The sequence below is a fragment of the Ranitomeya imitator genome, chromosome 3 (assembly GCF_032444005.1).
Source record: "Ranitomeya imitator isolate aRanImi1 chromosome 3, aRanImi1.pri, whole genome shotgun sequence".
Lineage (NCBI taxonomy): Eukaryota > Metazoa > Chordata > Amphibia > Anura > Dendrobatidae > Ranitomeya > Ranitomeya imitator.
In genome coordinates, this window is record NC_091284.1 from 697,505,453 (window position 1) to 697,520,848 (window position 15,396).

The 15,396-nt window shown below is 43.4% G+C and overlaps 1 protein-coding gene across 3 annotated transcripts in view; it reads right to left on the reverse strand.

The window, feature by feature from the left end:
* The window catches only part of ARHGAP9 (Rho GTPase activating protein 9), a 208,542-nt gene that overhangs the window by 95,512 nt on the left and 97,634 nt on the right, over nucleotides 1-15,396 (reverse strand). For all 3 annotated transcript variants that reach the window (XM_069758558.1, XM_069758556.1, XM_069758557.1), the window contains one exon: nucleotides 657-794. In XM_069758558.1, coding sequence (XP_069614659.1) covers nucleotides 657-794 — 138 coding nt within the window. The remainder of the gene's footprint in view (nucleotides 1-656; nucleotides 795-15,396) is intronic.

Below are 15,396 nucleotides of genomic sequence, written 5' to 3' on the forward strand. Positions count from 1 at the left end.
AATGTTTTTCTGACCATAAGGGTAGGGACATATTGGCTTAGATTATCTTATCCAAGAGAATCAGGTTGATTATGCAAATGACACTGATTAAACTCTGATCAGAGTATGAGCATAGTGAGATCTGATTCTATTTGATGACGAGAAGATGGAGAAAACAAATGGCTTCATCTTCTCCATTGTGTCAACACACGAAAATTGGACTGCATTCAAATGTCATCCGAGTGCAGTCCCATGGTTTCCATGCACTCATCGACTTGCATTGGCTGAGTGTGATCCGAATATCAGATCAAACTCGGACATGCAGAGATGTGCACGGTCCTAAAGACTAACAATGGTCCGAGAGTGATTGGATGTTTTGTCAAATTGCACTAGGACCAACAATATGGTCGTCTGCACCTGTCCTAAAATTGATGAAAGACTCAGCGATGTGCACGGTCCTAAAGACTAACATTGGTCCAAGAGTGATTGGATGTTTTGTCAAATTGCACTATATGGTCGTCTGCACCTGTCATAAAGTTGATGAAAGACATTGCAATTACACTTTTTCAACCATTCATCGCTGCATCTAAGCGAAAAAAAATCAAGCAACTCAGTAACAGAGTAAAATGTCAATATATATGTAACACTATGTATCATGGCGTCTTTGCCAAGTTTACCCTCTGTCTCTGAGAGTGGGAGAGGACCATAGATCTGGTGTAGCTGAGCTTCGGTTTCTCTGCGTCACTGCACAAGCTGCTGCTGGAAGATGAAAGGCTGTCGATGGTGGAAATGAAATGGTCCTCAGAATCCCCGATCTGGAATGTACAAAGCACAGAAACCGTTCGGTAACACGAGCCACCATGTATAACAATGCGAGCATGGCGCCATACTGCAGCAAACAATGGCCGGCTGATACAAGAACCCGCTGAACTACTTTTCAGTTTCAGTGATTCGATTTCAGTACAGGTGTAGAGTCAGTGATCACATGGACGGGGTATCCTCACTCCGGGGGGCAAAGGACACCATGGATATATTTCCCAGTCATCTGCTTTTGATGCTAAACAATGTGTTTTCAGTGTACAACACATAATATTTTTTTTGCATTTTTTTATGATTTTTAACAGTAAGAATGGTAAGACAGCCTTTTTTTCTGTTTTGTGATAGCAACTATTACTTTACGTATGATAATTATGTTTATCTCTTACAGTCTATAGGATCATAGTAGTAGGTGCTGTAACCTTTGGCATCTCTCACGGTGACTTTAAGAGAACCTGTCATCAGATTCATGCTGCCCCAACCTCAGGGGTCATGAATCAGTGTCTGCTTCCACAATTGCTGCCATGTATCTCTATATTTTTCTCATATGTTCTCGTGTTTTAGAGAGAATATAGTTAGAAGATCCGGCTGGGGACCACAGGCATGGGTGAGACTATTCTGGGCCCGCTCCAGGTCATTTTTGGCCATCGCTGTTACAGGTGATTGACAGGTCTTTCCCATTTCGAGAGACCTGTTAATCACCAGGATCGGCGCTGGGAGAAGACAGCATTAATTAGGTGACAGATTCCCCTTAGTGGCAATATGAGGTTAATGGTAGTCTAAGGCCGGCGTCACACTTGCGAGTTTTACGGACGTAAGAGCGCAGAAACTACGTCCATAAAACTCGCAAAACATACGGCACAATTATTCTCTATGCCCCTGCTCCTATCTGCCGTATTAAACTGATCAGTATTATACGGCTTTCTACGGCCGTAGAAAATCGCAGCATGCTGCGTTTGTCACCGTAATGCGCAAGAAATACGCCAATGAAAGTCTATGGAAGCGTGAAAAATACGGATTACACACGGACAAGCAGTGTGACTTGCGAGAAATACGCAGCGGTGTTAGCGAGAAAAGCCGGTAATTCAGTGCGGTGTACAGTAAAATCACACTGACAGCTTACAGTAGAATAGGTAGAATAAATGTGTACACATAGAATAGGTATATATATATATATATGTCAGTGAGACACATATATGTATATATATCAATATTTATTCCAGCGCTATACAACTTGAAAGCCGGTAATTCAATTACCGGCTTTTTCTTTCTCCTTCCTAAACCCAACATGATTTGAGACATGGTTTACATACAGTAAACCATGTCTTCTCTCCATTTTTTTTGCAGATTCCACACTACTAATGTTAGTAGAGTGTATCTGCAAAATTTGTCCGTTCTATCTACTAAATTAAAGGGTTAAATGGCGGAAAAAATTGGCGTGGGCTCCCGCGCAATTTTCTCCGCCAGAGTAGTAAAGCCAGTGACTGAGGGCAGATATTAATAGCCTGGAGAGGGTCCATGGTTATTGGCCCCCCCCTGGCTAAAAACATCTGCCCCCAGACACCCCAGAAAAGGCACATCTGGAAGATGCGCCTATTCTGGCACTTGGCCACTCTCTTCCCATTCCCATGTAGCAGTGGGATATGGGGTAATGAAGGGTTAATGCCACCTTGCTATTGTAAGATGACATTAAGCCAGATTAATAATGGAGAGGCGTCAATTATGACACCTATCCATTATTAATCCAATTGTAGTAAAGGGTTAAATAAAACACAAACACATTATTTAAAATTATTTTAATGAAATAAAAACAATGGTTGTTGGAGTATTTTATTCTACGCCCAATCCAGTCACTGAAGACCCTCGTTCTGTAACAAAAAAAACATTTATAAACCAACAATATCCTTACCCTCCGCAGATCTGCAACGTCCAACGATGTAAATCCATCTGAAGGGGTTAAATTAATTTGCATCCACGAGCTTTGCTAATGCAATGATGCTCATGGCTGCAAAAACCCCGGAAAATGAAGGTAAAGTAGGTCAATGACCTATATTTACCTTCATTTGCGGTGAGGCCCCCTTTGCTGGTTGTCCTCATATGAACTCGAGCCTGGGAGCTTTCTAGGAAAGTTCCCACGATCTAGGAACAACTAGCGGAGGGCGCCTCACCGCAAATGAAGGTAAATATAGGTCATTGACCTACTTTACCTTCATTTTCCGGGGTTTTTGCAGCCATGAGCATCATTGCATTAGCAAAGCTCGTGGATGCAAATTAATTTAACCCCTTCAGATGGATTTACATCGTTGGACGTTACAGATCTGCGGAGGGTAAGGATATTGTTGGTTTATAAATGTTTTTTTTGTTACAGAACGAGGGTCTTGAGTGACTGGATTGGGCGTAGAATAAAATACTCCAACAACCATTGTTTTTATTTCATTAAAATAATTTTAAATAATGTGTTTGTGTTTTATTTAACCCTTTACTACAATTGGATTAATAATGGATAGGTGTCATAATTGACGCCTCTCCATTATTAATTAGGCTTAATGTCACCTTACAATAGCAAGGTGGCATTAACCCTTCATTACCCCATATCCCACCGCTACACGGGAATGGGAAGAGAGTGGCCAAGTGCCAGAATAGGCGCATCTTCCAGATGTGCCTTTTCTGGGGTGGCTGGGGGCAGATGTTTGTAGCCAGGTGGGGGCCAATAACCATGGACCCTCTCCAGGCTATTAATATCTGCCCTCAGTCACTGGCTTTACTACTCTGGCGGAGAAAATTGCGCGGGAGCCCACGCCAATTTTTTCCGCCATTTAACCCTTTAATTTAGTAGATAGAACGGACAAATTTTGCAGATACACACTACTAACATTAGTAGTGTGGAATCTGCAAAAAAAATGGAGAGAAGACATGGTTTACTGTATGTAACCATGTCTCATAACATGTCGGGTTTAGGAAGGAGAAAGAAAAAGCTGGTAATTGAATTACCGGCTTTCAAGCTGTATAGCGCTGGAATAAATATTAATATATATACATATATGTGTCTACTGACATATATATATATATACAGTGGGGCAAAAAAGTATTTAGTCGGTCAGCAATAGTGCAAGTTCCACCACTTAAAAAGATGAGAGGCGTCTGTAATTTACATCATAGGTAGACCTCAAAAATCCAGAAAATCACATTGTCTGTTTTTTTAACATTTTATTTGCATATTATGGTGGAAAATAAGTATTTGGTCAGAAACAAAATTTCATCTCAATACTTTGTAATATATCCTTTGTTGGCAATGACAGAGGTCAAACGTTTTCTGTAAGTCTTCACAAGGTTGCCACACACTGTTGTTGGTATGTTGGCCCATTCCTCCATGCAGATCTCCTCTAGAGCAGTGATGTTTTTGGCTTTTCGCTTGGCAACACGGACTTTCAACTCCCTCCAAAGGTTTTCTATAGGGTTGAGATCTGGAGACTGGCTAGGCCACTCCAGGACCTTGAAATGCTTCTTACGAAGCCACTCCTTCGTTGCCCTGGCGGTGTGCTTTGGATCATTGTCATGTTGAAAGACCCAGCCACATTTCATCTTCAATGCCCTTGCTGATGGAAGGAGGTTTGCACTCAAAATCTCACGATACATGGCCCCATTCATTCTTTCATGTACCCGGATCAGTCGTCCTGGCCCCTTTGCAGAGAAACAGCCCCAAAGCATGATGTTTCCACCACCATGCTTTACAGTAGGTATGGTGTTTGATGGATGCAACTCAGTATTCTTTTTCCTCCAAACACGACAAGTTGTGTTTCTACCAAACATTTCCAGTTTGGTTTCATCAGACCATAGGACATTCTCCCAAAACTCCTCTGGATCATCCAAATGCTCTCTAGCAAACTTCAGATGGGCCCGGACATGTACTGGCTTAAGCAGTGGGACACGTCTGGCACTGCAGGATCTGAGTCCATGGTGGCGTAGTGTGTTACTCATGGTAGGCCTTGTTACATTGGTTCCAGCTCTCTGCAGTTCATTCACTAGGTCCCCCCGCGTGGTTCTGGGATTTTTGCTCACCGTTCTTGTGATCATTCTGACCCCACGGGGTGGGATTTTGCGTGGAGCCCCAGATCGAGGGAGATTATCAGTGGTCTTGTATGTCTTCCATTTTCTAATTATTGCTCCCACTGTTGATTTATTCACTCCAAGCTGGTTGGCTATTGCAGATTCAGTCTTCCCAGCCTGGTGCAGGGCTACAATTTTGTTTCTGGTGTCCTTTGACAGCTCTTTGGTCTTCACCATAGTGGAGTTTGGAGTCAGACTGTTTGAGGGTGTGCACAGGTGTCTTTTTATACTGATAACAAGTTTAAACAGGTGCCATTACTACAGGTAATGAGTGGAGGAAAGAGGAGACTCTTAAAGAAGAAGTTACAGGTCTGTGAGAGCCAGAAATCTTGATTGTTTGTTTCTGACCAAATACTGATTTTCCACCATAATATGCAAAAAAAATGATAAAAAAACAGACAATGTGATTTTCTGGATTTTTTTTTCTCAGTTTGTCTCCCATAGTTGAGGTCTACCTATGATGTAAATTACAGACGCCTCTCATCTTTTTAAGTGGTGGAACTTGCACTATTGCTGACTGACTAAATACTTTTTTGCCCCACTGTATATATATAGACAGTATATATATATATTTTTCTTTTTGGGACACATGGATCCCTTCTATAGCGGTATGTTGGTTTTGCAAGCCTGCGAGAAAAACACGCAGTACGGATGCCATACGGATTACATACGGAGGATGCCATGCGCAAAATACGCTGACACACCCTGCCTACGGAGGAGCTACGGACCACTATTTTCGGGACTTTTCAGCGTATTACGGCCGTAATATACGGACCGTATTGTTTTACGCTGTGTGTGACGCCGGCCTAACACTGCGCCAGCACCTGCAAACAATGCCAGTCAGTGACTGCAGCCAGCGGCCATAACTAGTAGTTTGTTACTCTCCATAATAATCCTGTCAGCTCCATTCTGTCATGTTTCCAGACCCCATCAGACCCCATCAATGCTTGGCGTATCCACAGAGGATTCATACTGACTCCCCTGTAAGCATACTGGACAATCGCTTTAAAGGAATCTGACTCCACATTTTTGCCATCTAATCTGAAAGCAGCATGATGTAGAGACAGAGACCCTGATTCTAGTGATGTGGCACCTATTGGCCTGCTTGGTGTAATTTTTCTAAGATCATTTTTTTCATCAGCTGGGGACAAACACTAGAGGACTAGTAAACCTGCTGCCATGTAGATCAACCTCACCCTTACCACTAGATGGCAGCTTTCTGCCTATGCACAGTACACATAGAAAGCTGCCAATCAGTGGTGTAGGCGGGGTTATACAGAAATCAGTATTCAGAGAACTGGTAGATCTACAGAAGAGAAAACAGTTTTTAATTAAAACTGAAGCACCCAATAGCGTAGGTGACCCAGTGCTGAAATCAGGTATCTGACCCTGCATCACATTGCTTTTAGATAGGGTAGCAGAACCTGATTAGCTTTGAGCACAGCAAATATTTCACATATTCCAGGATTCTACCACATCGCCGTTAACAGAGGATTTATAAACATTTCAGACAAAGTGAAATAATTGTGCAGAATATCGAGTAGTAAAGAAGAAAGGGGCAAGGTGCAGATGAAATCTGTTTACAACTTGTGTGTGCAGCAGGATGGTGACGTCTGCACGGAGGGAAGATAAATGTGCGTCTACGGGGAAAAATTACATTTCAGCTCAATTAGTTATATCATAGTGATGAGATAGAGCAGTGAAAATAATGCATCTTAGGCCGGGATCACACATGCGAGAAACACGTCCGTGTCTCGCATGTGAAATCCAAGCTCTGGCGCCGGCACTGTGGAGCGGAGCGTGCGGCTGCATAGGAACACATGGAGCCGCACGCTCCGCTCTGGAGTGCCGGCGCCAGAGCTTGGATTTCACATGTGAAACACAGATGTGTTTCTCGCATGTGTGATCCTGGCCTTACACATATACCAGTGTCACCAGAGTATCATATGACTATTAAATATTTATTCTTCAACTAAACTTAGACCAGCCAAGGAAAGCCGCCTCATACCTTGTAATCCGGCATAACTACACATTCTAAAACGAGCATGGTTAAAATAAATGTCCAGTGTTGAACATCATATTACATACAGTCATGGCTGAAAGAATTGGCACCCTTGAAAGTGTTCCAGGAAATCAAATATTTCTCCCAGAAAATTATTGTAATTATACATGTTTCGTTAAACACGTTTATTTTCTTTGTGTGTATTGGAACAACACAAAAATAAACTGAGAAAAAAAGGCAAATTGAACATAATTGCATTGCACGCAGTCAAGGCACCCAGTGCCAGAGGCAGCAAAACAATCCCAAAACATTTTTGAACCTCCACCATATTTAACTGTAGGTACTGTGTTCTTTTCTTTGTAGGCCTCATTCCATTTTCTGTGAACAGTAGAATTATGTGCTTTAGAAAAAAAGCTTTATCTTGGTCTCTTCTATCCACAAGGCTTCTTTCCCAGAAGGATTTTGACTTACTCACATACATTTTAGCAAACTGCAGTCTAGCTTTTTTATATCTGTGTCAGCAGTGGGGTCCTCCTGGATCTCCTGCCATAGCATTTGATTTCATTCAAATAACGGTGGATAGTTCAGATGGGGACAGGGTTATACAGAGCCCATTAATATGGAGGACTACTTGGCAGCAGGTTTACTAGTCCTCTATTGATAATCTCCTGTTGTTAAAATTGTGATTTTGTCAAAACTATACTATGCAGCCCAGTAAGCATAAACATTATGACAACATTAATTATTTTTGCAATCATCCCAAGCGCTGGACAAGTGCAGTACACCTCAGCGTGCACCTTGCCAAAAATCCTACTCCAGTCCCCACTTGAATTTTGCAAGCTGCGGTCGACAAACCCCATCTCTGTCCACTTTGTCATAGCTGGGCAAAAATAGCGTGAGAATGGCAAAAGCTGCAAATTTTAAGCGCAGCTGCAAGTTATGCCAAAATATTATCATTTTTGAACGTTTTCACAACAGATTACTGGCATAAAAGCTTTGATAAATTGGGTCCTGTGAATATTAAAAACAGAAATCATGAAGAAATTGATCACCGACTTTCCCTATAACTGATTAGCGGTATGGTCTGATTCAGTGCCGGACTGGCCATCTGGCATTTCTGGCAAATGCCAGAAGGGCCTGTCTGGTCTTGGGCACCCTTGGCTGCTACATTGTTATCAAGATCTGCATCCTCAAGACGCCCATACTGGTAGTAGTTGTGACACAGCACAAAGTTGATGGCTTCATCATCTACCCCAGCAGGCCACGGGCATCCCTTTTGTCTGCGACCTGCTGAAGTCAGACCAACAGGGTAACATGAAAAACTGTAAAGGCTGCACCATGAATTACCAAGAATGATTACTCTAGAACATTAGAACTGCATTACTGCCATAGAAAGTGGGAAAAAAGCGCTATATATTGTATATATTGGGTATTCCATGCTCTGCCCTTGGAGTACGACACGCCAAAATCACTAATACATGCAGGCCACTTAATGAATTTGGGTCCTGTTTTCAGAGGAGTACACCTCCGGGCGCCCTTTCAGAAATGTTACTCCAGTCATGTCCCGTAGTAGGATTTCTGGTGTTGACTTTTATGGGCGGGTGTAGCCACGTGCTGACTGCTTCCTAACGCCACCCATTGTGGAAGAACTGCTTCAAACTGACATGAAAATACCAAAAGAGTAGCAAAATGTTTGCACAACTTCCTGTTGTGAGTCGCGACTTTTCAAAGTTTTCTAAGCCAGAAAACTTGTGTAAAGCACTTTATGAATCTAGTTAGTGTTTGTGTCTCCAAGGATACAGACTACAAACAAACCCTTGGTGTAGTGAGCTCCTATGTCAGGACATGGTTACAGACTGCAAACACACTCTCAGAACCTACAACGAAACTCCAAGATATGATATAATACATCACCTCACATGTTTGAGCTAAACCAATCGCTCAGCGGCCAAAACTCTATTAGACATGTCCAAAAGGACACAGATAAAAAGGGAAGAACCAACAATATATCATATAGAATGTATTTATTAATAGGATCTGCCACCATGAAAATGCATACAGGCACCATGTGATAGAGCAGTGGGAGCTGAGATGATTGATATCTAGTTTTGTAAGAAAAGACTAAGTATAACCCGTGTTTTCATCATTAAATCTTTTGGTCCAGTGGGCGGTCCTATCAGTGACTGACAGCCTTTCATGTATAAATGAGCATACTGAGATAGCTGTCAGTCACTCATAGGACCGCCCACTGGACCAAAATCACAGAAAGAGCAGAAGATTAAATAATAGTGATGAGCGAGTGTACTCATTGCTCGGGTTTTCCCGAGCATGTTCGGGTGACCTCCGAGTATTTGTAACTGCTCGGAGATTAAGTTTTCATCGCCTCAGCAGCATGATTTGCGGCTACTAGACAGCTTGAACACATGTGGGGATTCACTAGCAACCAGGCAACCCCCACATGTACTCAGGCTGGCTAGTAGCTGTAAATCATTCAGCTGCTGCGATGAAAACTAAATCTCCGAACACTAACAAATACTCGGAGGCCGCCCGAGCGTGCTCGGGAAAACCTGAGCAACGAGTACACTCGCTCATCACTATTAAATAATGAAAACACAGGTTATAATCAATCTTTTCTTACAAAACTAGATATCAATCTGCTCTGCTCTTCTTGATCCATAACAATGTGACAGCATATTGGACTGCATTTTCATGGTGACAGGTTCCCTTTACAGACTACAAACTCTTATCGATATCAGATCTCGAATCTTAGGTGGTACTCTAATCCCTCTGCCGCTTTTCCACTGCCTGCAACTACAAAGGTGCATCAACACCTAGCCAAAAGTTTTTAAAAGCATTCCTATTTTTGTGTTTTTGTCTTTTTTACACATAAATTAATAGTATGAGAATATGAAGATTTATTACATGACATTTTATTGGATCTCTCTCCCTCCAGCAGCCTGTAGTTCCTTTATCTGTATGCAGTCTCTCTATAAATGTTCAAATAACCTCTTAAGGGTATGTTCACACGTTCAGGATTTCCATCCTTTTTTTTTCCTGACTGTTTTTTAAAAAACTGCAGCTCTTGGCAGAAAACGCAGGTCCTTTTTTTGGTCCTTTTTTGGTCCGTTTTTTTATGCGTTTTTTGATGCGTTTTTTGATGCGTTTTTTTGATGCAGTTTTCTAGCCAGAGTCTGTGTGTTTTCTAGGAATTTTTTTAGGGTTAAAATGGCTGAAAATACCCTAACCCTACCCCTACCCCTAACCCTACCCCTAACCCTACCCCTAACCCTACCCCTAACCCTAACCCTACCCCTAACCCTACCCCTAACCCTAACCCTACCCCTAACCCTACCCCTAACCCTAACCCTACCCCTAACCCTAACCCTACCCCTACCCCTATTCTAACCTTAGTGAAAAAAAAAAAAAAAATTCTTTATTTTTTTTATTGTCCCTACCTATGGGGGTGACAAAGGGGGGGGGTGTCATTTACTATTTTTTTATTTTGATCACTGAGATAGGTTATATCTCAGTGATCAAAATGCACTTTGGAACGAATCTGCCGGCCGGCAGATTCGGCGGGCGCACTGCGCATGCGCCCGCCATTTTGCAAGATGGCGGCGCCCAGGGAGAAGACGGCCGGACGGACACCGGGACGCCGGGTGAGTATAAGGGGGGGAGATTAGGGCACGGGGGGGGCATCAGAGCACTGGGGGGGGCATCGGAGCACTGGGGGGGGGCATCGGAGCACGGGGGGGCGGGATCGGAACACGGGGGGGGCAGCCACACTCCGCCCACGCACTTCCGCCCGCTCCCCGCACTTCCTGCTGCAGCGGTTCTGCACATCAAACCGCAGTAAAACCCGCAGATATATTTTTGATCTGCGGGTTTTACTGCGGTTTGGACCTCACAATGGAGGTCTATGGGTGCAGAACCGCTGCGGCTCCGGAAAAAGAATTGACATGCTCCTTCTTTTTTCCGGGAGCTATTCAGCGCGTCTTTTTTTTTACAATTTCCGGACCATGTGCACAGTGTGTCCTGTTTTCCATAGGGTACAGTGTACTGTACCCTGCATGGAAAACAGCTGCGGAACCGCAGCGGCAAAACCGCCGCGGTTCCGCGGTAAAAAACGCACTGTGTGAACATGGCCTAAGTCTTCAAAAAAAAAAAAACAGCATTTAGGGTAAGTTCATACTAGGCATTTTTTCGGTGTGCTTTCCTTGGTTTTTCTTGCTTTTTTAAGCATTTTTTGTGTATTTTTTGCAGCGGTTTTGGCATGCTGGATTTGTCTCTAGTGCATGCTGATAAAGTTTAGTGTTGATAGTCCTATTCTATAGAATCAGGTTTTGGCACAAAAAAACTCAGCAAAACTTGATACCTGCATTTTTGGTGCATTTTTTCACCACCCATTTCTGAAATCTCGGAGGCCTTGCTGGTACTGTAAGATGCAGCTGAAAATTAGTATAAAAAGAACAGCAAAAAATGCAGCAAAAACGCCTAGTGTGAACTTAACCTTAAAGAAAAATACTAAAAAGAATATAGGGAAAAGATGGAGGAGGGGAATGCAGCTGCAGCTCCTCATGAGGGAGTGAAGCCAGCAGAGCAAGACAATTGACTGGTACAGGACTCAAGACACAGGTCCTACATCACATCAGAAAGAGTTCATCCACCCAGCAAGCATGGTGACCTCTTTCTCATGTTAGTGTCTGACAGTGTGGTGACAGTTTTCAGCGGCGGCTGCGCTGTAAATAAGTACGGTTATTAAAAAAAATCTGGCATGGGGTTCCCCCATTTTTGACAACAAGCCTTGCTAAAGCTGATAGCTCAGGGCTGGTATTCTCAAACTGGTAAGGTGTCATTGATATAGGCCCCACCAGCTTAAAAATAGCAGCCCGCAGCTGCCCAGAAAAGGAGCATCTATTAGATGCACCATTTCTGGCGCTTTGCACAGCTCTTCCCACTTGCCCTGTAGCGGTGGCAAGTGGGGTTCACATTTGTGACCACATCATTGGATTTGTTCCACGATGCTGAGATCACCGCAGATCAGCCCTGCTAGGAATGCAGCCTCAATGACTGGCGGTAACCATGATGATTTCACTGCTAGTCGCTGAGGCTGTGCTCGCAGCAGCTCAGTCACCAGTGCTTCTCGGCCTGGACAGTCGCATCTTGGCACCGTCCAGGTTGAAAACGATTTATCCCCCAGACATGGATTACGGCATGGGACAGAACGACGGATAGGTGAAGGATATTGTTTTTTTTATTTTTGTTTTATTACAGGAGACGAGGGCTTCAGTAGAATTAGGTGTTAGGTGAGTATAACTGTTTATTGTTTTTAAATAAAAATGGAAAACTGTTTTGCTTTATTTCTAATAATGGACTTTATTCTGGCTGTGTCTTTATTTACCATGTAGCTATAGAATTAGTAATGGCTAGGTGCGTTATAGACAAAGGTGACATCAACCCCACAAATATGACCCCACTTGCCACCGCTACACCACAAGTGGGAAGAGCTGGGCAAAGCGCCAGAATTGGAGCATCTTATAGATTTGCCTTTTCTGGGCAGCTGCAGGCCATATTTTTATTTATTTAATTATTTATTTACAGTGCAGGAGCCGCCTTTTAAATACTCCCATCAGCCGCCGTCTGCTGTCATTGTTCTCACGTGAATACAACTAACATCATTCTCCACTGCGTGCGCTGATCACCGGCAGAGCAGTGGAGAATGATGAGAGCTGTCATCAGCATCCGGCGCCGGGGAACAGTGCTAACTGTACCGCTGCTTCCCTGGCGCCCGTCCGTGTGGCAGTGATGCGGCACACAGGGGCCGCAAGTATTATACACACGGACACTGACATCTCCGGTACTATTTTTTTCCAGTACAGAAAATATCAGGACGTGTGAAACCAGCCTTATTCATATCTGTATCTGTACTGAAGTAAGAAGTAATTGTACATTTTTTTTAGTGTCATTTTATAATTTAGTTAATATTTGTGTATTTGAGAGCATGAAGATTGTCTTGGCAGAAAGAGGATAAAGTGGCTAAAGAGTAGAAGAAGGAAGGAAAGAAGATGATAAGTCTAGGAGGTAGGACTGTGATGATGAGACTACAGTAATAAGGGAAAACATTTTTTTTATTACACACATATTTTTTATTACACATGTAACAAAGGTCGCACGTGTTGTGATATCTAGTGATTAGCAAATTAACTGCCACAGAGCTTTGAACTGAATTCTTGGAGGACCAACAAAAAGGAGTGGCAATATAAGAGTGGGCAAGAGGTAAAAGGAGTCCAAGATTTCTAATAGTCGCATCGTAATGGTGTGTACATGTATGTAAGGGATTTGATAAGAAACAATGTGCCAGTACAGTTAATCTATAGGTTCAGTGTACACCATTTTACCTCCATCACACTGCCAAAAATGGGTCTATCAAACAATAAGTGGACTTTTTGAAAACTTTTATTGCTGATTGAGAACCATACCAAGCGAAAATGAGATTACAGTTTATATTTACCACAACTGATTGGATCAGATATTTTAAGGAATTTTCCACAATGACAACTTATCACCTATCCAAAAGATAAGTTGCTAAATGATTGCTGAGGGTCCCACCATCAAGATGACGAGAAGGGGGTTACAAGTCTCCTGCTTACATTGAGTGGACGTTTAGCATTTTCACTATTGCTCTGTTCAAAGTCTTAGGACTGAGGGAGACTGCTGAGCACAGTGCTCCGTTACTTCTGTCAGACACGTAGACAATGAATAAGCAGGTGTGCGCTAGCTCAGCCTCTACTACATTCACAAAGGGGCCTCAGCAACACCAGCAATCAGCAATGTATTGCCTATCCTGCGTGTGAGACAACCCTTTAACATTCTAACATAGGGGCCTATTCTTTAGGCATCCCGCCTGCCCAGCCGATTCATCTGAAGTGCTGGGGTTTTGTACGCTAGAAATGCTACTCCAGTTTATGACTGGAGTAGCATTTCTGGCACGGTGAAATGAAGCACAGGCCACTCAGAAGATGCACCAAATTCCTCAAGTGGCGTGCACCAGGAAGACTGACTGTACTGAAAGTCTGCACTAAACCAGTCCTGATGAATCAGCTCCATAGTGTTCTGTTTGTACGTTCAGAAACCAAATCTTTGTCAGTGACTTCTTGTTGACTAGTATGCTAAGCACACTACACTTATCGCAAACTGTAGAAAAACCTCAAAAAACAAAATCAAAACCAAAAGGGAGATATTTAAACTGTGTTTTCCAGTATGATGGAAATAGGGATTTTTGTGTACTCACCGTAAAATCCTTTTCTCCGAGCCATTCATTGGGGGACACAGACCGTGGGTGTATGCTGCTGCCAATAGGAGGCTGACACTAAGTGATACAAAAAAAGTTAGCTCCTCCCCGGCAGTATACACCCTCCTGCTGGCTCTCAGCTAACCAGTTCGGTGCAAAAGCAGTAGGAGATCAATAACAATATATGAGCGTATAGCATGTCATATTCTAAAAAACAAGCATAAGCTAATAACAGGGTGGGAGCTGTGTCCCCCAATGAATGGCTCGGAGAAAAGGATTTTACGGTGAGTACACAAAAATCCCTATTTCTCCTTCGCCTCATTGGGGAACACAGACCGTGGGACGTTCCAAAGCAGTCCCTGGGTGGGGACAACAATAGATCAGGCCCTGTGTAACCGCTACTTACAAGTGCGCCACCGCGGCCTGCAGAGTCCGCCTGCCCAGACTCACATCTGTGGAAGTGTGGGAATTATAGTGCTTCAAGAATGCATGCGGACTGGACGAATCCGCAAGCTTGCAGGCATGCCTTGCTGACGCCTGGTGCCTAGAACCCTTGATAGACAGGGAGATAGGCTGACATCTAGCATGGAAGGACTCCTGGATGGTGAAAAGAATTCACCATGTTATCATGGTCGATGAAACGGCTAAACCCTTCCTGAAAATGTCAGGAAGCCTTCCTCTACCGTCAGGAAGCCCAAATAAAACGTCTAACCTTCAGAAGGACGCCGTCCTCAAGACGTACCTACTCGGAGCACTCACTTCGTCCAGAACATGGGGGATCTTATTCCATTTTGTGGACTGGAGCCAAAAGAGATGAGGGAAGAACTATGCCCTCATAACAGTGGTAGTACAGTACCACCTTGGTAACAAGGGATGGAGATGGCCTGAGGACAACCTTGCCTCGAAGGTAATAAGGGAAAAAAAGCCTGAAAGAACAGAGAAGCTAGCTCCGAAGACTCGTCAGAGAGAGAATATCGCAGAGGAGAATGGGACGACTTTCCCTGATAGTAAAGTCTGCCCGGATGAAAAAGGAGCCTACTGTAAGGCTCCTAGGAATAATAAGGTCCCAATGATCTAATGGTATGCGATAGGGAAGAACTACGTGTGAAAACTCCCTGTGAGAAAGACCCTACTTGCAGTTGTACTGCGATAAGGCGAGAAGATACTAGCTCCGCAAACAAAAAACGGACGTGGTCAGTGC